General features: G+C 48.7%; 1 protein-coding gene across 2 annotated transcripts; it reads left to right on the top strand.

Moving 5' to 3' along the window:
• The first annotated feature begins 4,348 nt into the window (after positions 1–4,348).
• On the top strand, positions 4,349–20,965 carry GDNF (glial cell derived neurotrophic factor). Of its 2 annotated transcripts, none has more exons than XM_032206568.1 (2): positions 4,349–4,421; positions 20,481–20,965. In XM_032206568.1, exons 1-2 carry the CDS (start codon positions 4,349–4,351, stop codon positions 20,963–20,965), a joined length of 558 nt encoding a protein of 185 aa, XP_032062459.1. The 2 variants fall into 2 exon arrangements, with proteins under 2 accessions (XP_032062459.1, XP_032062458.1); XM_032206567.1 differs by having other exon boundaries at positions 4,349–4,520.
• The last annotated feature ends 6,442 nt before the right edge of the window (positions 20,966–27,407 follow it).

The following is a 27,407-nucleotide window of genomic DNA, read 5'->3' as shown; positions in this document are numbered from 1 at the left end:
AAGAAGTTACGGTGACTGATGTTAAGACTGCTGATGTGCAATGCTGTTCCAGATTTACAATTGGAGTTTACATATTCTGGAAGCATTTCACTCCTCTGTTCTTAGACACATCTCTGTTGTGCAAATTGATCCTACCCCAAACAGCACAGTTATGAAAATAAATAGCCTGATTTATTTTTAAATTTAATAAAATAATTCATTCAGACATTATTCAAGTAGTGAGTGCATTGTTCCTGTGGAGCGGGGGGCACATTCCCAAGGAATGCTGCCCCCTTCATCACAAATCCCTCACGATAGTTTTGAAATTCCCCCTTCACGCACTGACAACCATGGCAATGGAAAAGCCATGCTGCCTGATGGGCTTCAGGGGGAGGTTTTGCATTTGTCTCTCCCTCTGGTCATCTGAATTTAGAAGATGCCACCTTCAGAAATATGTGTCCTGATAACCCGTCCAAATGACATTAGCAGACCTCTCCGAATTTCCCCTAATATGACTCCAGAACTTCACTGCAGACTGCAGAGGGCACAGGGAAGGAATCTCGTACCCATTTCACCCAGTGGGGTACCCGTGATCCCCTTTGCAGCCCCCAGTCTGAGATCCCCACCAGACCTGGGGCATCTGCACCTTGCACGCTGGTGAAGGAAAAGCCAGCAAGCCCTGCCGGTGCCCACAGGCTCTGGAGCCCATGCCCAGGGACCTCATCTGATTTCCTAACCAAGGGGTCAGGGCTGTGCAGCTGGCCCCGGGGCAGGCAGGGGAGCGGTCCGGGGCTGTGCTGGAGGGGGGGGAAGAAGGAAGGGAAGGGAAGGGAAGGGAAGGGAAGGGAAGGGAAGGGAAGGGAAGGGAAGGGAAGGGAAGGGAAGGGAAGGGAAGGGAAGGGAAGGGAAGGGAAGGGAAGGGAAGGGAAGGGAAGGGAAGGGAAGGGAAGGGAAGGGAAGGGAAGGGAAGGGAAGGGAAGGGAAGGGAAGGGAAGGGAAGGGAAGGGAAGGGAAGGGAAGGGAAAAGGGAAGGGAAGCGAAAAGGGAAGGGAAGCGAAAAGAGAAAGGAAGGGAAGGGAAAAGAGAAAGGAAGGGAGAAGAGAAAGGAAAGGAAACCTGAGGTCCTCGTACCCCCCTCCCTGCCCTGCCGGACCCCCGTCAGCTGCCGTGGCCGTCCCCACCGCAGCAACCCCGGCGGACAGGGATGTTGGGTGTGTGCGGATGCGTGGGGATGTGTGGGGCCGAGCACGATCCCCGTCGGGGGGTCCCGGGAGCCTCTTGCCTTCCCCGGTAGAGAGGGGCGATCCGGCGCGCACACAGCCGTGTGAATGCGGAGCCAGAGCCACACGCACACCCCGCGGAGGGGAGGCTGGAAGGATCCCGCGGCCGGGCAGCAGCTTTCGGTGACAGCTCTGCCGCCGGCCCGGCCGTGCCCGGCGCCGGGCTCGTCCCCCCGGTGCCCCCCGGTGTCCCTCGTTGCTGGGCTCCGGTGCCCCGCGGGGTCCCGCCGCCCCATCCCAGCCGTATCCGCACGCCAAATCCAAAACCCAAACCAAACAACAACAACAAACAACAAAAATCATAAAGAAAAAAGGAAGAAGCGCAGTGCAGACGGAGCGCTTTATTGGCCGGCGCGCAATCCCTGCGCTCTCCCCAGCCGCCCGCCGCGTTAATTTCATAGCACCGGCGACATGAGGACCTCATACCTCCGGACAACTGGGTGAGTCATAAATACAAGGCGCGGGGCTGTAAGCCGAGACTGTTTACGGCCACTTTTCGCCGCGGCCTCCCGCGCGTCCCCCCGCCGCCGCCCCCCGTGCAGGGGCCGCGCAGCGCACCCGGGGCACCTGCGGCCGGCGGGGGGCGAGGAGGGGGCGGCGGCGGGGCCGGGGGGGGCCGTGCCGGGCCGTGCCGGAGCCCCTGCAGCCGCCGAGGCTTGGTGTTGGGTTACCCCGGCCCGGCACGGCCCGGCACGGCCGCTGCGGGGCCAAGCGGGTGTCCGCGGGGCTGCGCCGCCGGGCGCGCAGCGCACGGTATGTCGGGCCGGTGACTTCAGCCGGGAGATATTTGGAGGCTCCGCGGGGTCCGGTGCGGGGGGCCAGCGTGTGTTTGGGTCTGAAAGCGAATCAGCGGAGGGCGCGTCACTGCCAAAGGGCCCTATAAATCCATCTGCGGCGCAGAGTCGCCCTGGCAAAGCCCCGGCGTCCGGCTCCGCGCTCCCCTCCGCCCGCGGGTGCGGAGCCCCCCGCGCCTCGCCTCGCCTCGCCCCCGACCCCGCCCGCGGAGCCCCGGCGGCTCCCGGGGAGCTGGGGAGAGCCCCGGCACCGGCCCGGCCCCCCGCCGCTCCCCGCTTGGATCTAAGCTCTCGCCGCGACGGGACCCCCGCTCTGCAGGAGGAAGCCTGGCTGCTGCTGCTGCTGCTGCTGCTGCTGCTGCTACCGGCGCTACAAATCCCAGCGCCGGCCTCTGATTCTGCCAGCAGGCTGAGGGGGGTGGTGCGATTTTAATTTTTTTTCCCCTCCCCTCCTCCTCAGCTGCTCTTATTTTTTTTTTCCCCGTTTTTTTCTTTTTCTTTTTTTTCCTTTTTTTTTTTTTTTTTTTTTTTTTCTCCTTCCCGCCGTTGCGTGCGTGTCCGAGCGGTGCGCGGCTCCCCGCGGTGCTGGACCAGCTGGCGTTACAGGAGCCCTGATGTCTTCATCTGACTCCCCGCAGTTGTTGATGGAGTGTCTTTCTCAGATTTCCAGGCAGGGTCCCAAGAGCAGCACCCAGAGCCAGCTCCCGCTGCCAGGCGGCGCTCCCCGCGGCTCGGGCCGCTCCCGCCGCTGCTGAGCGCGGCCCCGGGGCCGCAGCGGGCACAGACCCCGGCACCGGCCGCGGACACAGCACCTGCGGCGGCCGGGGGAGGCCGCCGGGGCTGGCTTGTGCTGGCGGCTCCCCTCTGCCTCCACCCAGACCCGCGACCTCGCCCCCCTTCCCCACGCCTGCCCCCACCGCGCAAAAAGAGGGTCCCGGCGGCCGGACCCCGACCTGGCCCCCCATGCATCGCCCGTCCGGCCGCTCGGCTCCCCGGCGTTGATGTCCATCTCGGGTCCGACGAGACCAGCTCGGAGGTGAGGGCGAGGCGGGGGTCGCGGCGGGGCGGGAGGGGTACCCTCGTCGGGATGGGGGATACGGGGCCGCCCCCCCGGGGCGCCCCGGTGCCGGCGAGGTGCGAGGGCAGCGCCCGAGCCTGGACGGGCTCCGCGCAGCGGCCCCGGCGGCGGGCAGGGGTCGGAGCCCCGCGGCCAGAGCCCCCCGGTGAGACCCCTCCGCTGCCGCCCAGCGGGGCCGGGCCGGGCTGAAGCGGTCCCGGGGCAGCTGCCGGCTCCGGGAGGTGGGTGTCGGGGTGCAGGGGGAGCGGGGAAAAAGGGGTGAAAGGGAGAAAGGACGGGGGAAGGAGAAGGGAAAGGGAAAGGAGAGGAGAACGATAAGGAGGAAATGGAGAGGAGGGGAAAATTAAAGAAAAGGGAAATGGGGGAAAAAAAAAAAACAAAAAAAACAAGGGAAGGAGGAAAGAAAAAAGAAAATGTGGAGATGGAAGGGGAAAGGGAAACTGGAAGAGAAAGGCAAAGAAGAGGAACAGAAGCAGGAAATGAAAAAAATGAAAGGGAAAGAAGATAAGGGGTAAAGGAAAAGGAAAGGAGAAAAAGGGAAGAGGAAGAGAGTGAGAACAGGAAAAGGGAAAGGAAAGAGAACAGAGAAAATGAAAGGAGAAAAAGGAAAAGAAAAGGGAAAGGGGAAAGCAAAGTGGACTGGGAAAACTAAAGGGGAGAAAGTGAGGAGGAAAAAGAAAAGAGAGCAGGAAAGGGAAAAAGAAAAGGGGACAGGGAAAATTAAAAGGCAAGAGCAAAGGAAAAAGACTGGGGACAGAGAGAGGAGGGAAATGAAAGTTTGCCCGTAGCACAGCAAAGCTGCGCAGCCTTGCACCACAGGCCAGCCGGGTCCGCCCTGTCTCAGCCCTGGGACAGGTGCCCTGGTGCCGGGGGATGATGAGCACAAGGTGACCTGGCTGCCAGCATGGGGACATGGTGACACCCACCTGGCCCTGGGCGCAGGCCCCTGGGACCTGCCAGCCTGCCCCCAGGCAGCATGCCTGGGCTTAGAGGGGATGGTGGCCACCCCACAGCCCCGCTTCCACACCAGAAGATCCCACAGGATGGGGACAGGAGGGTCTGGGGGGGCACAGCTGCAAGCAGGTTGTTGGCCCCTGCTGAGTCCCCCGGGTGTCTCAGGGCTGGCAGGGAAGGGACAGGGCTGGGGGAGCACAGCAGCTGGGAGCTAACCCGTCCTCTCCTCCCTGCCAGGGGCCCGTGTTGGAAGGAGATCTAAGATGAAGTTATGGGATGTTGTGGCTGTCTGCGTGGTGCTGCTCAACACGGTCTCCACCTCGCCCCTGCCCACCGGTAAGATGCCTCCCGAGGGGCCCCCTTCAGTGGTAGAGGGGCCTGAAGACGATCTCTCCCCCATCAGCCTGCCGCCTCCCTATGCTGTGCACAGTGACTGTAAGAAACATTCCCCTTTGTAGCCACCGCTGTCTGTCTTGCTAAACCCGCTCCCCTTTGCTCAGGCATCAGGGTGAGGAAGGGACCCCCCCCTGCTTTCCTCCTCGCATTTTCCCAGGCAGGGGCACCAGCTCTGTCTGGCTGCAGCAGCTCCAATCCCAGTCATACTAAAAATCTTGGAGCTGGAGATGGCAGTGACCCCCTGTCCAGCCCTTCCTTCCCAGCAGTGTTAGGATTCCTTTGCTTGAAAAACCCTGAGACATGGGGAAGTTAATTCTGTGCAAAGGAGCCATGGGAGGGTCAAGCACCGTGTGATGCGGGCGCTGAAACTCCCTCCCCACCACTTCAGCCTCCTCTCGCTGCTCAGGGCTGCCAGTGCAGTTATTCACTGTCTGCAGTGGGCACGGGTCCTGGTGGACACTGCGCCGTGCTGCAAGGCACTGTACACATCCTGGAGTGCAGCTTAGTTTTGTTAAATCCTCCTTGGATCCTTATCCCAAAAGCAGTGTTTCCGTGTGGAAATTTACAGAAGAGTAGCAGTGGTGGGGATAGGAGCTTGGTGCAGAGCAATCCACATGAACTAGCTCACAGTAAGACAGCTTACAGTCCAAATGACAGATAATAATAATGCCTCGCTAATAATAGGTCTCCTACAATAGCAGATGCAGGATGTTAACAGTGGTATGCAAGTGTTACGCTAACACTGGTGGCTTTTTAAAGTGGGAGTTAATATGGCTCAATAAGAAGCGGCAAGATACTCACACAGATTGTGGGGATGTCCACTTGGCAAAGGCAGAGACACAGCTTGGAGGTTGTTCCCTTTGCCCTTGCTCATCCCTTTCCCTCTAGCTCGAAGCAGAGAGAATCCAATGACCGAGGCTCATTTTTATCTCCTTACCAGGAGGTATGTCCTTCCCTGCGGCTGTCACAGCTCTGACCACGGGCAGCCCCGTGCTGATTTCCCTGGGAGCAGCTGGGTTAGTGCAGCATGGAGGTGCTGAGCAGGGAATTGTACCCTGTGGCTCCACTTTGCATCTGCCCTCCAGCATCCCACTCCTTGTTCTCCACTTAGTCTCCTCTGTGTTGTCTCTTTGCTTGTGTTTTCCCCCTGTGGCTGCCACCTCCTCTCCAATCCCAACACCAGTCCCCTGCTGCTCGGCCACGGTGGGGAAGGTACTGATGTGCTGAGTAGTCCCACCAGAGGCAGAGATCAGCTTTGTGGGTGCTGTGCTGGTGATTTTAGCACAGACTGGCAGCAACACCAGCTCTCTGGTGAGAAGAGTGCTAGTGAGGAGGCAGCACAGGGCAGGAGATCATTAGTGCTCCCTCTTTCCAGGGAGGATGTATTTATGCAATACCACTTCTATCTTAAAAGCTACCTCTGGGAATACAGTTCCTCATGAGCTGGTGTCTCGCCAGAAGCTTGAGGGTATGGCTAGCAGTACAGAATTTGTCACTGTTTCCTCCTTTTTTTTTCTGTGGAGTGGGTAAGCAAGGAGGAAGATGGGCTGTGTTAACGTGTGTGGTGGCTGTGTGAACAGCCAGCCTTGTCCCAAAGCCTCTCCTTCCAGGACAGAGGGGGCTCCTAGGCACCACTAGAACAGTCCTTCCAGAAAGGACTGGTAGCTCGGCCTCCACCTCCTAATGTGGATCCTGTTGGATCCAATGGGCCTGGCTGTGAGGGGAGAATACCAGTGCTGCTCTTCACAGCAGAAGCTGAGAAAAACGCAGGCTGTTCCTGTGATCTTTGCACAGCAGCAGCACGGCACACTTGCCCAAATGCTGGAGACTCTGCTCTCAGCCAGGTTGCCAAACCGAGTGAGTCAGGGGAGACAGGCAGCTGTAAGAAAGCGTAGAAATACTTCGATTCATTTTCACACTGTTTTTGTTGACTTAAAAGCGTGTGGTGCCTGAAGAGCTGGCTGCAAGCACGTAGCCTGCGAGACCAATCCCATCCAGGCCAACAAGGGCTACGCGCCATGTTGGAGTAACCACAGCCCTGCCCTTGGTGCACTTGTTCCTCTCTGCTCACCATTCAGTGCCACACACCGTTTGGAACGGGGAAGAGACAGAACAATGTACATAAGAGGGGTGGCAGCTGTGTTGCATAGACCTCCTGGTTTCTCCTTCCAGCGTCAGGCATGCTCACAGCCTGCTGGTGGGCCTGCCATGCCTTGGTACCCCTGGGGGCTGGTAGCCAGCATGGCATCTTTGGGAGACAGCTCACAAAGCTGAGCAGGACGGGGTGCCACATTATGGTGTTTGAAGAGGGGTGCACAGCTCTGCCCTATAGTGGTCCCCATGCAGGCTGGGTGGGGTAGCTCAGGTCTCTGATATGCCACGGGCAGTGGTGGGTTGTGAGATCAAGCCCCACTCTGAGGGGAAGGCCAAACACCTTGCTGGAGCACAGATCTGTTTTCCCAGGCTCTCGACACCTTTCTGCATTCTCATTTAAAGGGATTGCTTTCTCTGCAAAGTACTCTGAGGTCACCTGATGCTACCCCATCTCTTTCAGGTTGGCTGGAAATCTTCCTTCTTTCCAGCCTACAGGCAAGGTGTAACCTCCCAGGCTGATCAGGTGTAATGTGCTGACCTTTGCTGTTCAGGACAGTAATTAGAGAGGGCAGAGAGTGTTGGCAATTGCATTCTTCTGCATTTTTCATTGGACTGGATGCTGGGGTGAGAGTAGCCTCTGTAACTAGTGCATTTGAGATGATCCCAGTGTTTCTAAGTGTTTTAGGCATCCGTGCTCATGGGACAGCTTATTTCACATGAAGAAGAGTACTTGGGGAGTTTGTAACGTTAGAAAACACTTCCTTTGTTACCCTCATGCTACAGTCTGCAGTTAGAAGGACATAGTTAGCTTAAATAGTGAGTATGAACAGAACAAATATAAACTAAATTACTATAAAAAAAAACTTAGTTTGTCTTATATGTGTTTCCCAGCAAATACGTTTTGTAACTGCTTGCCCCTGTATAGCCATAATCAGCACATGTATGAGGGCTGGAGTATCCCAAGATGCAGGACATGACATGTAGTCTCTTGATCTAGTGGGCATCTTGAGTAAGAACTAGCAGTACGTATGCAAAAATCAATGAAAAATATCTCTTTTTAATAGACAGAGAAGATGTTTCTCTGAATTGTAATGACTGAGTTACTCCATGGCCACAGGATGGTGAACTGTTGTTGAGAGTTCCTTTGTCATGCTATAGCGTAGCACACCATGTTATAAGTGCGATATACCTCTGTTAAACATTCTTCATATCCCCTCCGAGGGGCATTTAATGTTAAGATTCTGCATTTAGCTGGAATGGAAGTATCTAGAATGAACAGTGCTATTATAAGGCTTCTAAAGGCAAAAACAATATTAAATTATACTTCCAAATGATTGTATTTCCTTCCCTACAGTATCTATTAGACAGAGTTTGTGTTACAGATCAGAACTCTCATGTTTCAGTCCAGGTTTTCCCGCCCCAAACCCTCACAGTGCAGCAGATGTGCTTTAGTGCAAGACACCCATAAGCCACAGAGGCAACCTGCCCCTGCACAGTAAATGCAATACATCAGAGAGGTTTTTGTCTGCCCCAGCCGAGCAGGTGCCACACTTGTCATTCGATCTGTGTGTATCCAGTGCAGCCGGTGCATCCAGCCACTCTCAGACTGAGTGCGCGTATGTCACTGGGCCAGCATATATATAGTAAAGTTTGTGCATGGGCACGCCCAGGTCTTCTAGGCATTTAGAAATCTCAAGCATTCAAAGTTGTCTTCTTTTCATGTGCACAATTCTAGAAGACATATTCTAGGGCACATCTGGGTAAATCCAGATGCGCGTAGCCCTAGAAGCTGTTCTTGCTGCAGTCACATGTATCTCCTGAATATACTCCCTTGAAGGGTGTTCAGAGACCTAAGGAGAAAATGATTGAAATGCAAGAGAATCTGGTTTTATTCTCATTTTAACAGTTATCCTTTGTTTAAAGTTTTATGTCTTTGCTCCTTTTCATTTTAGGGGCCTCAAAATTTTTCCAGTAGAAGTGTGGATCCTTTTAGATGTTTTGCAGATGTGCGTTGCTAGATAACATACCTCAACATGCATTTCTTGGTCACCTTTCATAGGCCTCTTGAATGTATTTTAGAAATCCTTGTCAGCTCTGTGATGACTGTTGATGGATTGCTGGGAGAGTCAGTATTTGTCCACTAGAACAGGATCCTCAAAATGATAGGCTGCAGTGACTTGTAAGTTTTAGTATTCCTGCATAAGGCAGATATAGAATATTTAAAGTTACAGAAGCTGAGAGAAGCTGTTGGAGTCATCAAGTCCCACCCATCAAAATCAATGCTCACCTGAACATGAGCCAGCAGTGTGCCCAGGTGGCCAAGGCCAATGGCATCCTGGCTTGTGTCAGGAACAGTGCAGCCAGCAGGAGCAGGGAGGTGATTGTCCCCCTGTACTCAGCTCTGGTGATGCCGCACCTCAAGTACTGTGTTCAGCTTTGGGCCCCTCAGTACAATAAGGACATCAAGGCCCTGGAGCAGGTCCAGAGAAGGGCTACAAAGCTGGTGAAGGGTCTGTAACACAAGCCCTGTGAGGAGCGGCTGAGGAGACTGGGGTTTTTTAGTCTGGAGGAGGCTCAGGGGAGACCTTATTGCTCTCTCCAGCTCCCTGAAAGGAAGGTGTGGGGAGCTGGGGGTTGACTTCTTCTCACAGGTAACCAGTGATGAGACTAGAGGGAATGGCCTCAAGCTGTGGCAGGAGAGGTTCAGGTTGGAAATGAGGAGACATGTCTTCTCAGAAAGAGCAGTCAGGCACTGGGACGGGTTGCCCAGGGAAGTGGTAGAGTCACCATCCCTGGGGGTATTTAAGGAAAGGTTGGACGTGGTGCTTAGGGACATGGTTTAGTGGGTGACATTGGTAGTAGGGTGGTGGTAGGACCAGATGATCTTGGTGGTCTTTTCAAACCCTAATGTTTCTATGATTCTATGATCTAGTGCAAATACCCAGTCCTCGTCCCTCCCCAACACACACACACTACCAAGAAACTGTAACTTAAAACTTGGAGTACACAGGCCAAACCCCACGTAATGACACTTGCTGAAGATTCTCGTACTTCCATAGCAATATGTTAATGACAAGTAATAAGTGAGAATACTAAATATTGTGGCATAACAATGTTCAGGATCATCAGACATCTAATGAGTCCACTGACACACTAGTGCTGGTAGAATGGTTAACACTGCAGGGTGGTCATTTTTTTTTTGACAAAAACAGCTGTAGTTTCTGAGCAAATACTACTTGGTAAGGGGAACCAAAGGAAAGATTTCAATGATTTTTGGCAATCCAGTCTTGCTTACAGAGAGAAGAAAGAAAATAGAATCAAAAAGATATATTTGAGGCAGGTACAAACAAAGCATTAAGATACAAAATATGTCTGGTTTTAAGATCAAGGACAGAAAATGAATTATGTAAGACATTTCAAATATCAGCAATTTTTTAAGGAAAAAAGCCACAGTGTATGACTTAGCAGATATTTAATCTTTTGCTTTGGTCTGTATCTATTGGCACAGCGCTTACACTGAAAACTGCAGGCACATTTCTTTGAATTCAGTGCGACTCGTACAAATGCTTTAATGATTATTGAGTCTTAGAAAGAAGCAAACACTGGATTCAAAATACTTGTTTTTCTGCAAAATACTTGTTTTTCTGCATGTGGGCAAGGCAGTGGTACAGCAGGTGTGCCAGAACTTCTCAGGTGGCCACATTTTTTGAGGCAAGCTGGTCTTATCCCCTTCATCTAACAAGCTACAGACAAATATCTGGACTATCTCTGCTCCCATCCCAAACAGATCAGATTTCTTTGACAAAACCAGCAACAGCTTACAAATTTTTTGACAAGGAGGCATGTGTCCAGCATAGTGGCTTGGAAGGAGGCAGAGCTTTTCAGAGCCTTGCTGTCTCTGAGCAGCCACTGACACCATCTGATGAGTCCCACTGTGACATCTCCTGCAGCAGAGCAGGAGCACCTGCTTGAGATCCATGAACTGATGAATATAATAAGAACATTTTCAAAACTGTAATGTTAAAACTTTACATATCATGCCTATTGGAAAAAAAAAAAAAAAAGTTGAAATACAGGAAGCAAATTTATTACTTATAGTCCAAATCAAAATCTGACCACAGCAGAGATTGTCCTTGCAGGCTCATCAGTCATGGCTTTGATCACGTGGCTGTGCTTTTCTGCTCCAGGACAGAGACTGGGACAGGGCCCCTTCCTGCTGCATTGCTGCCCGTGTTTGTTCCTTGGCACAGCCCTAAAGCCAGGAGATGCAGTGTAGGAGCATCCCAGGTGCAGCTGCTTGGTCAGAGTTGTGTTGAGCTGTTGTGGAAGCGGTGCCCCTGCTGTTGGATCAGTTGTCCTGCTCAGGTTCAGAGAGCTGGCACCGAAGTGGTGCAGTGTGACCAACGTGGAGTTTTACTAGTGACATGTGAGGGCTGACCTGGATCAGTTCTGCCCAGTAGTGCCAAAGAGAGTTTCTTTTTATTACCAGCAGTGTTTCCTCCATTTAAGTCTCCATGCCATGCCTCTTAGCTAGCTGCATGCCCTGTTACTAATAGAGGTCACAAGTTTCATGTCCCGGTACTTCTTTAAGGCTTCTTTAAGACTGTCTCAGTGATGGAACAGAACCAAGAGTTAAGCATAAACCCAACTTACAAGGGAAGCTCTAGATCTGCAGCATGGTACAGATCTGGAGGTGTACGAGGCCTTAGTGAGGAGATTTGGTGGGGAATAGGTCAGGTATGTTCCTCACCCAGCCTTGGCTCCTGCTCCGTCACTGGCTTCAGGCAGAGGGTGTCCACTTTGTCTCCTTTTTCCCTTTTTACACAGTTTGTGCTGTAACTTTGTCAGGTGCAGAGACTGCCTTTTGTGTGCTTGAATATGGTCCTTGTGCAGTAAGACCAGGACAGAGTCCTAGCTGCTACTGCAGGAGCTGTATCAAAACCTGGGAAGCAAGTGATGAAGGGCTGTCTGTTTCTTGGTGCCTCAGAGCTGGTTGTTCAAAGCTCTCAGTCAGAGGTGAGACCACAGCCACCTGCTGGTCCCTTGCTACCTGACTGCAAGATGTGACACCCCTTTGACCACCCCCAGAGAGGCCAGAGGATGTGCTCAGCCCCAAGGTCAGGCAGAAATTTATGGATGACTCCCATTTGGACCAGATTAGGAGTAAGAAACACTGGTGAACTGGTCAGCTTGCAAGACAGCTTCCTTCACCTCAACCAATTCACCTGGCCTCGCTTTTTCTTCCTGTTACCAAACCATTCCCCCACTGGCAGCAGTTGTGATGGTCTTGTTGTTCCTACCTTATCTTCTCCTGCTGGGAACCACAGAGTGAGGTTCCCTGGGGAGACTGAGCATCTCATACATGTGAGAAAGCAAGAAAAAAGATGCAAGGGGAAGCACCAAGCACGGTAATGTGAAAATATGAAGTACTCTGGAGGTTCAGCACTGTGACCAACATATGGGAATTGGCAGGGTGAGCTGGTGAGCTACAAACAGAAAATTGTCTGCTCCATGAGGAACAAGCACATCTTGTTGAACCCCGTGCCTGTTTCTAGTACTGCTTTATCATACCTGACTGGTGTGAGTGGCGCCAGGTTACTTAGCCAAGTTACTTAGCCCTTTGCCCTGATGAGAGACAAGTGACACCAGCGGCAGGCTCCATTTCTGAGACCTTTCTGCATGTGAGCAGGGACGTGGTGTTTCCTGGGAGCTGGCAGGGAGCAAGGCACTGAACCAGAACTGTATTAAACATTTAGAGATGAGGTGACCTGCTGTCTTTGATGCTCTGTTACCTAATGGACACAACCAACTGGTTTCCATTTCACTTCACAAGGCAATTATGCCTTACAGATTTTCATGCAAGGCATGAAAGCAAAGTCATTCTTCAAAGAAGTGGTGTTTTAATTGTTTAAATCCTGAAAACTTTTTAGTGTAACTAGTTTTAGCAACTGGCTTTCATTTAAAGCCTGCGTGATAAGCTTTGTTTTCACAAGTACTTAATTTTCAGTAAAATACATATTTCATCCCCATCATAGTTCACATTTTATTTACAAAGAAGAATGATCATAACATGAGTATTTTTGGCTCGCTAAGGTCACACTTCCACAAACAGATTACCCCAAGGGTCTCCTAAAATATGCCTTTGTAGTATGAGATGGAGAGACTCTGTGTTGTAGGGCTTGTCCACTATGATAAGTACCTGAAAAAAATTGCAACAAAGCAAGCTAAGAATAAAATAATTAATGAATAAATGGTATACCAGAGTCATCTTCATAAGCAGTGAAAACATGAGGCTGGTTCATTGCAGTTATAATTAGAGGCACATGACTTGTATATTTCCCACCAACAAATGATCTAAGAACAAACATCTTTGTGATTATAACTTTGGAGGAAACTTAAAATTAACCAGGAAAGAAAGGAAATTAAAATATTTTAGTTAAGGGCCCAGATGAAAGTACCAGAACTGTTTTTGAAAAAGGGCCATTTGATGTTAACACAGATCTGGATCTGGGTTTTCTAAATAGTGCTTATCATTATAATTAGCTGGATTAAATCCCTTGGACTTTGAAATCTTACTTTAAACAAGAGTCTGAATGCTGCTATTTGAACCTCTCTAACTGAAAGACAGCTGTGTTTAAGTGAAATATTATCCTGGTAATTGTATTAAATGTTTAGCATGATGTTTTGATGTAGTCGTTACACAATACCACAAATATATGCATAAAAGATACAATGTAAAACAAAAGTACAATTTTATCATTTTTAGTATACCTTATGTGAGTTTTATTCAATCACTTTTACTCAGGACATGCAGAGTGTCAGCTGATCCTGCAGTGACATGCTTATGTTTTCCAAAGATCAGTAGAGAAAATGATTCCATAAATACAGTTCCCAATACCTTTAAACTTCAAGTTTTATGAGATTGGGAATAAAAAGGAAAACCTGCTTCTATAATTATTATTTTGCAGTTAATAGAACTTCAGACTTTCTTGTAAGCCATAATAAACAGCATGGTTAGAAGAGACTGTAGTTAGCCTTTTAAATCCATAACCAGGCACCAAAATGAGTAACTGGATTTTTTTTTTTTCTCAAAAGCTGAAGATCCATATGTTCCCACTGAAACCAATTTGTGGTCAGGTACAAACCGAGGGTTTCTTGCTCTACCATGCTGGGTTACTGCCACTGCAGGGGAATATTTGGCTTTAAAATAAATCTGTTGCTAGTGAAACCAAAGGAATAGTTTTACGAAATGTAATTTTGATCCCATTTGAACAGAAAGAAATAAAATGTCCATTTTTTCCTTAATGGAAACAGTGTTCCTTAGAATGTGACAAGCTTGCTTTGGATATTCATTTAGACCTACCTTATGTGTGAGTCTGTCTGACCACTGTTTAGTGTTCTAAAAAGCGCAGGCACCAGATCCCTGCCCCGCTGGCACACGGTGTCTCTAATTAATTGGAAATGCAACAGCAGGCTCTGGGGCTGCAGCAGAGAAAGTGCCCAGAGGAAGGCACATTTCCCTGCATGCAGGGTTATGGGTTGGCTTTCTGCAGGGACTGGTGGGGAGCTCTGGGGGTGTTTGCTGCAGGAGCCTGCACCCATTGCCAGCTTTTATTGTGCCCAGGGGACACGGGACCATGCTGGAGACAGGAAGGTCAAAGCCTCAGGTTCTGGGGAGCAGCTGCGAGGCAAGAATTTCATCATGCATTCAACAGGGAAGTTCCTAACCTGGGTCAAAATTGTAATCTGATTGTGTCCTAAGTGTTTTGAACCTAAAGGTTAAAAAAGAAAGCAGACAGCTTGCAGACAGCAAACAGAAGGTGCAAATATTCTTGTTTTCTAAGCATCTTACTTAAAATGGGTCTCACATCTTTACTTTTGTTTGACTCCCAGGGTTTGGGATATTTGATGTTGACCAGCTCTCCTCCCAGCCTGGTCACTTTCCAGATGCCTGTGTTTAGCAGTCCTATGGTGTTTCATTCTTTCCTTCTTTGCATTTTTACTATTTTTCTGATCCTTAGAGAAACTTCTGGCAGATCAACAGCCCTGGTTCATCTGGACATGGAAGACAGAGCTGCCTCAAAGCAGAGTGGCTGCCATTCATAGCCCCTGCTCTTGACACTCCAGCACTAGAAGGCACACTCATGCTGTGGTTGCCAGCAGAGGAGAAGTCTCTGCCTTTTCCTAGCTGAGAGGTCAGGTCTTTGGGACAGCATTGAAAGAGGTAGCTGCAAGAGAGTGAAGTGTGGCTGTCCCATCCCTGGAAGTGTTCAAGGCCAGGCTGGATGGCGCTTTTAGCAGCCTGGTCTGGTGGGATGTGTCCTGGGAGATGTCCCTGCCCATGGCAGGGGTCTGGAACTGGTGATGTTTAAGGCCCCTTCCAACCCAAACCATTCTGTGACTGTGAGCAGGAGCAGGACACATGCACTTTGCCACAGCTCCTGCCAGGGCACCGCTGCCTGCCCCATGCTCCTGCTGACAGGGTGCTAGGCAGTGGTGATGCTAAAGCATGTCTGTAACTGGAATGTGAGAGGGTCAAGGGCAGAGAAAGTAGGACAAGAGGTTTAGTGCCATGGGAAGGAGAGACTCAGCAGGCTGGTATTCCGAGAGGTCAACAGTCAGGAAGCGGCTCTCAAAAACATGGTGTAAACCCCAAGCAAAACCTCATGACTTTACACCAGTCTTGTGAGTCTTCATGGCACCCTGTTGTAAACGGTGGGGCTCAGCCTTGTCACATTGCCCCCTGGGGTCTGTGAGCCCTTCTCCCATGCTGTGGGCAAGATACACAGAGGCCAAGTGACACCCAAGGGAAATTTTATATGTCCAGGATGTCTCTCCCCCAGGGAATGCCTGCTTTGAGGTTTGTCACAGCAATGCACATATGAGCCAACCTTACTAACCTGTATTGAGCACATGCTGTTGTGGGCTATCCTGTCCCACTTTATCCTATCCTAGATGGCTTCAGATTTTTTAATTTTGATTCTTTTACACCCTGGAGCCAGCGACCAGGGACTGCTGCTCAGAAAAGATTTTGCTGCTTTTGTTGCCGTAGTGTCTGAGCATTTTCTGCTAGCACTTTGTACAGCTTGACAAGCATCTGTCATGTTTGTTCTCTCAGCTTTTCCACCAGAAGGGAGGTGTTGTCAGTAAATCAGTTTGTTTTGAAAAAAATGTGTGTGTATGTAATTATATGTATTTGTACATGTGTATGTGCAAATATAACACACAAGTGCACGTGCCAACTGTGTGTTTTATAGGTAGGGATAATAATCTTTTTTTTTTCACAGGGATGTGAAGTCCCCACAGAAAGCCCTTCCTACTGCACAGTTAAGCCAGCACGGTCTATGCAGTGTTGTGCATTAGAGAAGCAAAGCTGCCAGGCTGTAGACTTTCATTCTGAGACTATAAATGGTTTTCAAACTGTTTGCAACAGAGGGGTGACTAACTAAAGGAGATCATGTCTGAATCGAGTGCCTGTTTTCAGGGTAGAAACCAGCATTAGATGCCAAGGCAGCCCCTCAGAGTGTGCTGGTGTTCTCTGGCCGCACAGCCCAGCGCCCCTTCACCTCCAGCATCACTTATGCAGTGCATGGACCAAACAAGTGCTCATCATGCAGTGGCTGTGGTGTGGTGAGCTCTCTCAGCATCTCTGGAGCACATCTACTGAGTGAACCTCAGGCTGGGATTGTCCTACTGTCTTTCTTTGCCTTCCCTGCTGTTAGCCTTGTATGGTTCTTAGTCCTTGGTCAGTGGTTATTGTTTATTCATGTATGATATCTGGTGGTAACTTAGCACTTACCTCTAGTGCCTTGTTTCAGCCCATCACAGTTTTTGTTAATGACAGCATTTCTGCTTGGTTGCCCAGCATCCTACTTCAGCTTTTTTTTTTACAGGCTGTCCTGGCTGTCAAAACCCTGCAAGCCACTCTTAGTGGATATGCAGAAAACTAGCACCAAGCCACTCCAGTCAGTGTAATTACCACTGCTTGGGCCCATCACTTAGTGGTCATTGGGTCCAGCTGCACTTGATGCTGTGCCAGGAGCACAGGTCCATGCCAAAAGGCACATCACTGCATTGATAGTGACAAGTTTGGGCTCCACAGGTAGAGGGTGTTGTTGCTTATGACAGCTTGCAAGGATTCACCACATGGCCCGGTAACACAGCTGCCATTGTGTTTAAAATCATGTAGACACATAGTCCTGTAACAGCATGTGCAGTGGTAGGTAGGCAGACGCTGTCCAGGGCTGACAGGTCCAGCACACTTCCTCAAGGAAGGCTACGTGCCCACCATTCCCACAGGTTCCCAAATATCACCTGCATGCCTCCTCCTTCCTCTGGTGATGTAATTCCCAAATACTGATGGTCACTGCAGGAGTCCTCTGGACTGATTTGGATATCTGCTTGGGATGTTTTCCAATTCCCTGGGCTGAAGGGGAAGTCCACCCCTGAGACAGCATATTGGCATTCATCATACTCACAGTGCTGGCAGCCCTCCCAGTGAGTCTCCCAAGTGGCCTGATGTTGCAAGAGGGGATGAGCTGAGCAGGGATCTCCAGCTCCTTTATCTGCATTGGCCACGCACACTTCATCCCTGATTGCAGCTCAGAGTCCTTCTTCCTGTGTGGTTTATGTTAGAGCCCTGGTGAGATCAGTGGAGTCAGTCATGCTGCTAATTACCCCATGTTCTGGTTGCAGCAAGTCCATGTGCATAGGTAGGGCTCCTCTAGTTGTTGCTCAGTTGGCTTGGTTATTTGTCTACTTTTTCTCTTCTGCTTCCACCTTCTCCTGTGTTGACAGCTCATGCCTGCGTTAGTGTTGCATAGGTCTCCTCTACGGCATGTTTCCTCCCTCTTAATATCACAGACCACTTTACAGTGCAGAAGGCTTTCAGTGACATTAGCTCCCTTGTTGTAGCTGGGGTCGTCATCTTGCATGAACCAGGACAAGTGACAGCATGGGCTCCAAATGGGGCACAGTCTACAGCATGGGCCTTTTCCCCTCTTTGTCTGCTCTCCAGGGTGTATTTCACTGGCTTGAATAGGACAGTGCTTCAACCCTATAGCCATCAGGTTAACATTAGTAAACCAAGTAGACTCCTGCACATAGCACCGTCACAGGGGTGAGTGACATCTTTGCACCTGAACTGCAAGCAGTTTAAAAACAGTATGCCCAGCTGGGTTTTATTTATTCAGGTAATCCACAGTTTTGCTTCTCTCTTCTTAGATGGGAGGAAACACTTCCCACGCTGCATCAGCAGCATACCAGGCTTGAGATAAGTATGAGGCTGAAGGTTTCAGACAAGGATCTCCAGGCTGGGTTTCCCTGTAACAATCTCCCATCCTCTTCCTGATGGTTGACTGCTGCATGGGTTTTGCTGAACCCTGGTATGCTTCCCTGATTGTTGTGTTTTGGTCTCATGTCACATTTGCTACAAGGATTGGGACAGGAGTATGTGGCAGATGTATGGGCTGGGGTAGTCACAGTAGTACGAGTGGGGTAATTTCAGAGTGAGAGTAGAGAATGGCACAGCCAGAGCTATCTCATCAGGGAGAGAGATCTTTCCCCATGGGTTATAAGTGAGATTCTGTGTAAGAAACCTAGAAGCTGCCCAGTCTCACAGCAACAAGAGCAAGTGCCTCCTGCCAAAGCCTTCTCCATCCGTCTGTGCCAGGGACATCCTTGTATTTCATCATTGGACGTTGGGCCAGTTCCAAGTGGGTTGTCTTTCTTGACTGGGTCTAGCATGGAGTCTACCTCCTCTTGCCTTTAAGGAATGTAGCCTACCTACCACCTTGATCAGGACCTTGCTCAGGAGGGCTGTGTTCATATGGCGTGGACAGACCAGCCTGTCCTGCAAGAACCAGGCAGTGCATTCAATGGATGCACCTACCCATGCTACCCCCTCCAGTAGGTATGGCTATCAGTGGGTGTTTTGGTACCTGATACAGAGGTAGCAGCAAAGGAGTGCCCAAAGGGTGCACTTGCCATTGGTGGACAAGACTATGGGGCTTGGCACAGGACCCTGCCTTGTTCAGGTCCCATATGGCTGTGTAGGTTAGCAGATATCCCTTCTTTGCATCTCTTCAGAGCCACAGGTGTTAGTGGCTGTTGTCTTTAGCAAGGATACCTGTAAAGCAAAGTGGAGTTCACTTTTCCCGGGTCCAAACTCTTCAGTTTATAGCATCCCACTTCCCATGTGTCACCCTCTTTATGTGAAGGTACACGATCACCTGCCTTCATTACTCTTTTACCAATCTGCACTATTTTGTGGAAGCCATCCATGAGAAGCTGTGTATTTCTGATCCATCCCTCTGTGATTGTGAAGGGTGCCACTGGGATGTGGCTGCTTTGGGAAGGGAACTGTACTCATCCTTAAGTGCAGACATGCTGTGTTTCAGCAGATTTTTACACTAACAGAGCTCACATCTTGCTGCAATGGGAGGCAGCCTTGTGCCTTCCCCACTTCTGTGAACAGGGTCAATGCATTCACATCTGGGCTGTGAACATTTGCTGCCTGGTCTCCCACCAGGGCTCTTGTCTGTTATAGTGCTCATTAGGGAAATGTGGCACAGAGCTGTTGCCTGCAGAGCTGTTCCTGTCTCATCTGTGTGACAGGAACAACACATCAGGCATATTTTTTCCCAGTATTTGCAGTTCGTGGGACATTTGTAGAGGTCCTTCTGGAGTCCTTTTAGACCCTTGTGGTGTGTGAAACCAGTCTACTATGCAGGTACACACTTAGGAGTTAAGTACAGAAAGAAGCATCTTCTTACGTTTTCTGGCAAAAGAAGTGAGTCTTCAAAGACTCAATTTTTGGCAATAAGAATGGGAGAAAAAAATCTTAATACTGCAATGTTATTTAAGTATTTAAGATACATTCATTAATAATACAAAATAAAGGCATCTAGATATGGGCCTCTGACAGCCTGACCTGTCATTAAATCACTGTCTTCACTAAAACAAATCACACTGAGGGATTTAGTCCATGGGAAGATTTCAGATATGATGTTATTCCAAATCATGATGAAAAAACTGAAATCTCAGAACATTTCAGAAGAACATATTCAATTTCACCCTCCTTGAAGAGGTTCGTTCTACTAGTGTCAAAACATTTCATTGCCTTTAACATTTAATTTACTTGAATAATTTGTCTCTGGTAGAGTACATATCAAGTGAAAAATGAAATAGGTAATTTAACTTCATAGAAAGAAAATGCGTTAATAAAATTTCCCTTGAAAATTAACATAATACTTCTTTTCCAGCCTATTTCTACTCAGTCTAATAAGCATCTGGTGATACAAAATAGTTCTACAAGATAATTTTCAAAAGCTCTGATAGTAATTATCCTCTAAAAGCATTAAAAAACAGGCATCCAGCCAAGAATAATAGCTTAGCCTGGCACCCCAGGAAATTTCTCCTTCTGTCCTGCCCCAAACCCTTATCAATAGGTGGCTTTGGCAATACTAACCGCTGCTGGTGTGAAAAGACAACTAACAATTACAAACACAAAATTGCCTCAAAGAAACCTCATCCCTTTGCTGCTTGCTAGGGATGAGCTAGGAAGAGCTTGTGTAACTCTCCACAGTAGCTTCATCCACCCAACAACTAATATTCATATCGTGACATGATTCTCTTTCCCTCAATTTTGACAAGGTTCATCCAATACTGAAAGACAAGCCAGAGTGCTACCAAGCATAAGCAGACACCTGCAGAGATACATACATATCTCATTCCTTTTTCCCCATGAGTTTTCAAATGAGTTTCCAAATTCCCTTTAGTTTTAGCGTGTCTGAAGTAGAGGGCAGGGCAGCTTGCATGTGTCTTGTGTTTTTGAGCCACAAACTGACAAACTTCTCTTCATGACAACTGACATGTGACAAAGCATTTTCTCTCTTTCTCGAACAGCTAATATGCCAGAGGATTATCCAGATCAGTTTGATGAGGTAGTGGACTTTATCCAAGCCACCATTAAAAGACTGAGGAGGTCGCCAGATAAACAGACTCCAATTTTTTCCAGGCGGGAGAGGAACCGGCAAAATGCAGCCATGAACATAGAGAATTCCAGCAAAAAGGGAAGGAGGAATCAAAAGGGCAAAAATCGGGGATGTGTCTTAACAGAAATACATTTAAATGTGACTGACTTGGATTTGGGATACGAAACCAAAGAAGAGCTCATCTTCCGGTATTGCAGTGGATCTTGTGATGCAGCTGAGACTACATATGACAAAATTTTAAAAAACTTAACCCGAAAGAAAAAACTAGTCAATGACAAAGTGAGGCAAGCTTGTTGCAGACCCACAGCCTTTGATGACGACCTGTCCTTTTTGGACGATAACCTGGTTTACCACATACTGAAAAAACATTCCGCGAAAAGGTGTGGATGTGTCTGACACTTGCTCACTGGAGGCGGCTCCAGTTTTGCATTCCTGCCATGATGCAAAGAAAGGGACCAAGGTTCCCGGGGAAGCTTCTGCTCAGAATGGAGAAAAGAGGACCAAGAACGCAGAGCGAGGGGGCGTGGGAGCCCAGGGGAGCGTGAGGCTGCCTAAAAGATGGAGGCTTTTGAAGTCCTACAGGAAAGTAAATAAAAGCTTGGGTGGAGAGCCAATGGCTGGATGGCGTTCGCACTCCCGTTCCCATTTGACACAGTCCACCACCAGTGAGACTCGGATCCATGAGGAATGTGCTTAAAAACACAACCCTGCAGTACCACACTGCGGTGCAGTCACTCCCACCCGCACCAGGAAGCTGAGCTGAGGAGCAGCTTATGGGTACCCTGCTCATCCCCTGTGCCCTCAGCTCTACCAAAAGACACATTGCGCTGTTGCTCGTTGAAGGGTGGTTCCTCAGCACTTAGGACCACTTCTAAACTATAATGAGATTAATCTAAGATGGTATCGAGCAAAAATCAAAATTCCCAGGCTCAAGTTCTGCAGGGCCAGTATAGGTATAAAGCAAAACAGTTCCACTTACTGGTTAAGTTTGGTTATTTCCATCTCGTGTTTCTTCAAAGCAAGTGTAGGATTTCATTCTTCTGCTACCTATGAGAACAAGTTGAGTTTTTAAGCACTTCTTCCTAGTATAGTAAGAGAAACAACATGCCCGGCCTACACAAAACGTGTTTCTTTTGGTTTACAAAGGACTAATGTTACTTGGGTAACTACATTTGTATTTGGTCATTGTGAGTGAGCAGAGACTACTTGATGCAATGCATCCATTCAGAGACATAAATATACAGAAGATATTTATTAAGATTAAGTTATTGTTATTTATTACAGTTCGGTAATGAGTCTCCTTTCCTTATTTATTAAAGTTTCTTTTCAAAGGTGCCAAAGTAGAAGGTGCTTGGAAGATACAGAGAGACAAATAAGTTGGGAACAACGGTCCATGCTTTTGAAAGTGTTAACTTGAATGCAAAAAATCACTTACTTTACCTTTTTTGCTTTTAAACAAAAACCTGATTATGTTCACAGAATGTAGTGCCAAAGTCTGCAGCCCTTTCTCCTGTTCACCAACACTTCTGAAAGTGACTGCAGTCATACCAGTGGAGGAGCAAACGGCTCTACATGAGTGAGGGTCGCAGCACTTGGCTCAGCATTAGCCATTTGATAGACAAACTAATTCTAGTCATATTTAAAATGTAGCCACATTTTTTTCTCACACTTTTTGCCAACTGACCTCATATAACTATTGACAAATGGAAATTAATCACATTTAGCCTTATAATTTCTTGTTGTATTTATTTAAGCTTTTCCTTCCGTATTTCCATATAGAAAAAGTTAAATCCCTCTTATTAGTTAGCCCTGGATTTAATATAGTCTGCAGGTAAACAATTGTGTTAAATAACCAAAGAGTTTTATATAATTTACTGAAACATTACAGGATCATACCCATGCAGCAAAGCAGTCTGAGTTTCCTTACAGTGAAGGGGATAGTACAGCAAAGGCATTTGTACCTGACCGCCTGCTCATTCTGGAGACTATTTTCCTAGAAGGAGCAGCAGTGCAGGTCTCTAGACATACCTGACAATCGGTGAAGCATCAACTCACACAAAACCCAAAAAAGAAAAAAAAAAAGTAAGAAAAAAAAAATCCCAATTGAAAAACAAAAAGGATGGTCCAACCTTTAATCTCATGCGTGCAATGACTTGACTCTCCTCACTCATTTTGCCCTGGGCCCCTCGGGCACCAGACAAGAAGACTCTAGTGGACAAAAAAGTCCAGAACACACCTAGAAAGATGTGCATTGTCTGCAAAATATAATTCATCCGCGACCTCCGCTGCTTTTACAAAATCACAGAATTGTAGGGGTTGGAAGGGACTTCACGAGATCATTGGGTCCAACCCCCCAGCTTTCTTGGGCTGATGGAGGCAGCACAGAGACCACCTGCAGGGTCATGGGGATACCTCAGCCCCTGTGCTGGGCAGGGTACAGCTGAGATGCCACCATTGGCATTGGTGTGATTTGGGCACTATCAGCCCAACCTGCCAGGCCAGGGCTGAGTTGCCCTGCGGGGTGGTTGGCTGCGCGCAGTGCTCGGGGGAGCGCAGCCCCTGCTGCTCAGCACTTACCCCCACAGCATTGTCTGCGCAGCTCAAAGAGGCTGCCGCCAAAGCAAAACACTATGTTAAAAATACAAAAGGGTAAAGTTTGTGATTTTTTTTTTTTTTAGACCTTATTGAAAACAGGAGTGTGCTTCTCTGGAGTTTTTTACTTCACCTGCGATTTATGTCTCAGTCATTTGTGTTAATCAACCAAAGTTCTCTACAGACTTTATTTTTGTACAATATTCATTTTATAACTTTTTACAAAATAAAACTCATTTCTATTGTTACCTGGCTGTTGCTTGTGCTTCTTCCTCATTGTACCACTTCTGAGCTAGAGCACTGCCCGGTCCCCAGCTGTGTGGAGAAATAAGAAGTCCTCTCTGCAGGGGAGCTTTCCTCTTCTGTCTTACCATCAGTCAGTCAGAGACGTCTGTAACCTCTTAGTAAAACATAACATCAATGAGTGATGCGACTGTAATAAGCATCTCCAAAATACGTGGCACAATAACAGGCTGGGTGGCAGGCTTGAAGCCCGGCGTTACCCGAGCTGTGCCCTGCCCGTGCCAGGCTGCGGCATCATTGTGGTGGCCTTGGCTATGCACAGCTGCCATTCCTGTGCTCAGGGGAGATTTGCATTTTGCTTTTCTAACCCAGGCGTTACATCAGTTGGACTAAATTCCATCCACTTTGGCAGTCATTTTCCCTTCTTCTTTAAATAGGAAAATACCACTTAAATTTTTCTTTTCCGCCACCATCATGGAAAAGATGAGGGCAGGTTTTATGGCTGTGGCCAACAGCTTTTTCTCAACAGTTTTAAGTGCTGCAGTTCCCATCATAGTGTCAATAAACACATGCATTTACAGGTTTTGACACCGGGCTCTGTGAACTCCTCAAAACTGCTAAGGAGAGGAGGAGGGAGTATGTGAGCAGCGAGCCAGTGAGCAGGAGGCTTCCAGGGCTCACTGCAGATCAAACACTCTTTCTCTTAATGTACAGCATATGGATGCCTTGGTTTCATTTGTGCCGAGTGAGGCCATGCACGCAGCTCTAGCACAGCTGCTGGAATGTAAAGCAAGGCTCGGCAGCACTGCGTATGTGCCGGAGGCATGCAGAGCTGGAGGCATGGCTCCTCACATGCCACTGCCCCCATGGCTTGCAGCAAAAGCCCAGCCACCATGCACAGGGGCTGCTGACTGCAGTCTGGCTCAATACAGCTTGCATTAGGCTTTTAGCATGAAAATAACCTGCAGCATTTTGTTTAGTGGAGATTGTGCACTTCCCCAAGAGCTGGAGGGAATGTCGATGTAAAACAGGATGGTGAGATGCTCTGGTAATGGATCTCTGACCTTATAGCCCAAACCTCCCAGCTCCTCTTATGTGGATGGGGAAGCATGAGGTCAACAAAAAAATCCTATTTGGCCTTATCAAAGGCTTAGACTGGACTATGTAATAGCTGGCACGACCAGGCTTGCTTGCACGGAGATTTTTCATCTTCCTTCCCCAGCTTTCATCCAAGCTTTGCAATGAGGATAATATTACGGAGAGCAGATGAGGTTTTGCTGTTGCAACCCCAGGCTTGCCACGGCTGGGCTGGTACCATCAGCCTCCTTTTCTGATTCAAGTATGGATTGCAGTATTTCCCTGGCACCCTGCATGCACTGAAGCAGCCTGAAAGCTTCATCTGCCAGGTTGTGTGAAGGATTATAACACAGACAGTGGGATTGAGTGCATGCTCAGCAAGGTTGCAGATGACACCAAGCTGAGTGGTGCAGTCAATACAATAGAAAGAAGGGAAGCCATCCAGAGGGGCCTGGACAAACTGGAGAAGTGGGCCCGTGTGAACCACATGAGGTTCAACATGCCCAAGTACAAGGTGCTGCAATTGGGTTGGGGCAATCCCAGACATGCGCACAGACTGGCAGAAAAACCCACTGAGAGCAGCCCTGCAGAGAAGGACCTGGGGGCTGTGGTGGACAAAAAGCTCGACACGAGCCAGCAGTGTGTGCCTGCAGCCCAGAAGGCCAACTGTGTCCTGGGCTGCCGCAACAGAGGGGTGGGCAGCAGGTGGAGGGAGGGGATTGTGCCCCTCTGTTCTGCCCTTGTGAGGCCCCACCTGGAGTGCTGCGTCCTGGCCTGGGGCCCCCAGCACAAGAAGGATGTGGGGCTGTTAGAGCGGGTCCAGAGGAGGGACATGGAGGTGCTCAGAGGGCTGAAGCACCTCTCCTGTGAAGACAGGCTGAGAGAGCTGGGGGTGTTCAGCCTGTAGAAGTGAAGATTCTGGAGAGAGCTCATTGCAGCATTTCAGTACCTTATACTTATATGTTACTTATAAAAAAGATGGAGATCAACTTTTTGCTCAAACAGATAATGATAGGACAAAGGGGAATGGTTTTAAATTAAAAGAAGATAGATTGAGGTTAGTCATGAGTAGGAAATTCTTCACTCAGAGGTTTGATGAGGCACAGGCTGCCCAGAGAAGCTGTGGCTGGAGGTGTTCAAGGCCAGGCTGGATGGGGCTTTGGGCAACCTGGCCTGGTGGAAGGTGTCCCTGCACAAGGCAGGGGGTTGGGACCAGGTGATCTTTAAGGTTTCTTCCGACCCAAACCATTCTGTGATTCTGTGATTACAAAAAGTACTTAAACTTTCTTTAGTCTCTAGGTAGTGCCCGTGCCTGGAGAGATGTCATGCTGCTGCTTATGCAGCAGGGATGGCAGTACCTGGGGTCCATTCTGCAAAGAGAAGACGGGTCTTAAATTAGATAAATTACTTTATCTAATCCCAGGGGAGAGGATACACCAATTCTCCATAACTCCATTTACTCCATTACCACACATGGACCAAAACCCTATAACTGATCATAAAATCAGGAGGCTTCAAGTTTTAAACCTCGAAAACCTGATAAGGGATTTATTTTTGTTTTGCTATGGGTTTTGTTTATTTTTTTGCATCAGTTATCACTGAGCTGTCAGACAAGAAGGAATTACTACACTTGGGGCATGAGCAAGTCTCTGGGAAATGCAGGTACCTTGCAGGATAGGATATTTACATATTGCAACCTGGTCCCCTCTAGAAAAAGGGGTTGTGGCTCCATGCATTTCACAGCCACCCACAGGCAGGATGGCAAGAGAGAAACTGTGAGCATACCAGGTCCTTCTGAAAGCTCTCAGTGCTCCCCACCCCAAGTTGTCTGTTAGCATTGATCTCAGTACAGTGAGGATGAGGTAGGCAAAACTCTGATTTTGGGTTGTTTCACCTCTGCCTGCAAAAAGGGAGAGAGGCCAAGGGCAGCCAGTGGCGCAGTCTGTAACAGAGCAGGAGGAAACCAGCAGCAGCCTTGCTCCTTGCAATCTGGATGGCTAACCAAAAATACAGAGGAAAATATCAGGATGAAGAAAACAAATGGAGCTGACACATTGTATAAATAGGTCTTCAAATGTCATGTGTGGCTGGAACAAAGACGTTTTGTTCCAAAGCAAGAGACAGCTTCAGATGGCTCAGTAATACACATTGAGAGGTTTGCTTATTTGGAACAGTGCTCTTCTAATGAAAAGGTTAATTGTGTTGCAATGGAAAAGAAAAAAGGCTAAGCAGAGGCCAGGCCTGCACTTCTCACCCTAGCAAAATCTCCCGCTGGCTTCAATGGAGATTTTCTATAGCAAACATCGCAGGACTGAACCACAAATGGGTCCATAAATTATACAGTAGGTATATTCACGGGTCAATAAAAATAGCTAAACAAACCATATATTCTAGCAGCATTAATCCCACTGGCTTTCAGAAGAGCTGCAGCAGCAGCCAGAGAGAGACGCCCAGTGCTCGGCAGGCTGGCCCGGGACCTCCCTGCGCGCCCACCGAGTGCCTGTCCTCGAGGTGTTGGCTTTTTCACTCAAACTGCAGCATTTCATTCCCTTCTCCCCAAAAGGCTCCCTGACCCATGTGGAAACCTTTCTGCTTTTCAGCTGAATAAGTGGGGACAATTTCTCTGTCCCTGAAAGTTATCCCAGTCCTGGCTGCAGGTTTCCTCCTGCTGTCCCAAGCTTTCAGTCTGCTGTCTGCCAAGTGCAGCACTCTGCTTTCTCTTTCCTCACAGAGAGCATACGGGCACCAGTCCCTAGCCCAGGCCTGCACACCTTAACCCCGAGTGGCCCTAGGAGATCTGAAGCCACCAAAATCCACCCCAGAGCTGCTCTTTGGACTGCTATTGAATTACTCAGGTCTTGCAGGAGTGCAAATAAATTGCTTCGAAGCTGTTGCATTTGTTGGCAGTGTTCACATAATACTATAA

This window comes from Aythya fuligula, chromosome Z (genome assembly GCF_009819795.1).
Source record: "Aythya fuligula isolate bAytFul2 chromosome Z, bAytFul2.pri, whole genome shotgun sequence".
Taxonomy (NCBI): domain Eukaryota; kingdom Metazoa; phylum Chordata; class Aves; order Anseriformes; family Anatidae; genus Aythya; species Aythya fuligula.
Note: the sequence above shows the minus strand (reverse complement) of the source record. Positions and strands in the feature narration are given on the sequence as shown.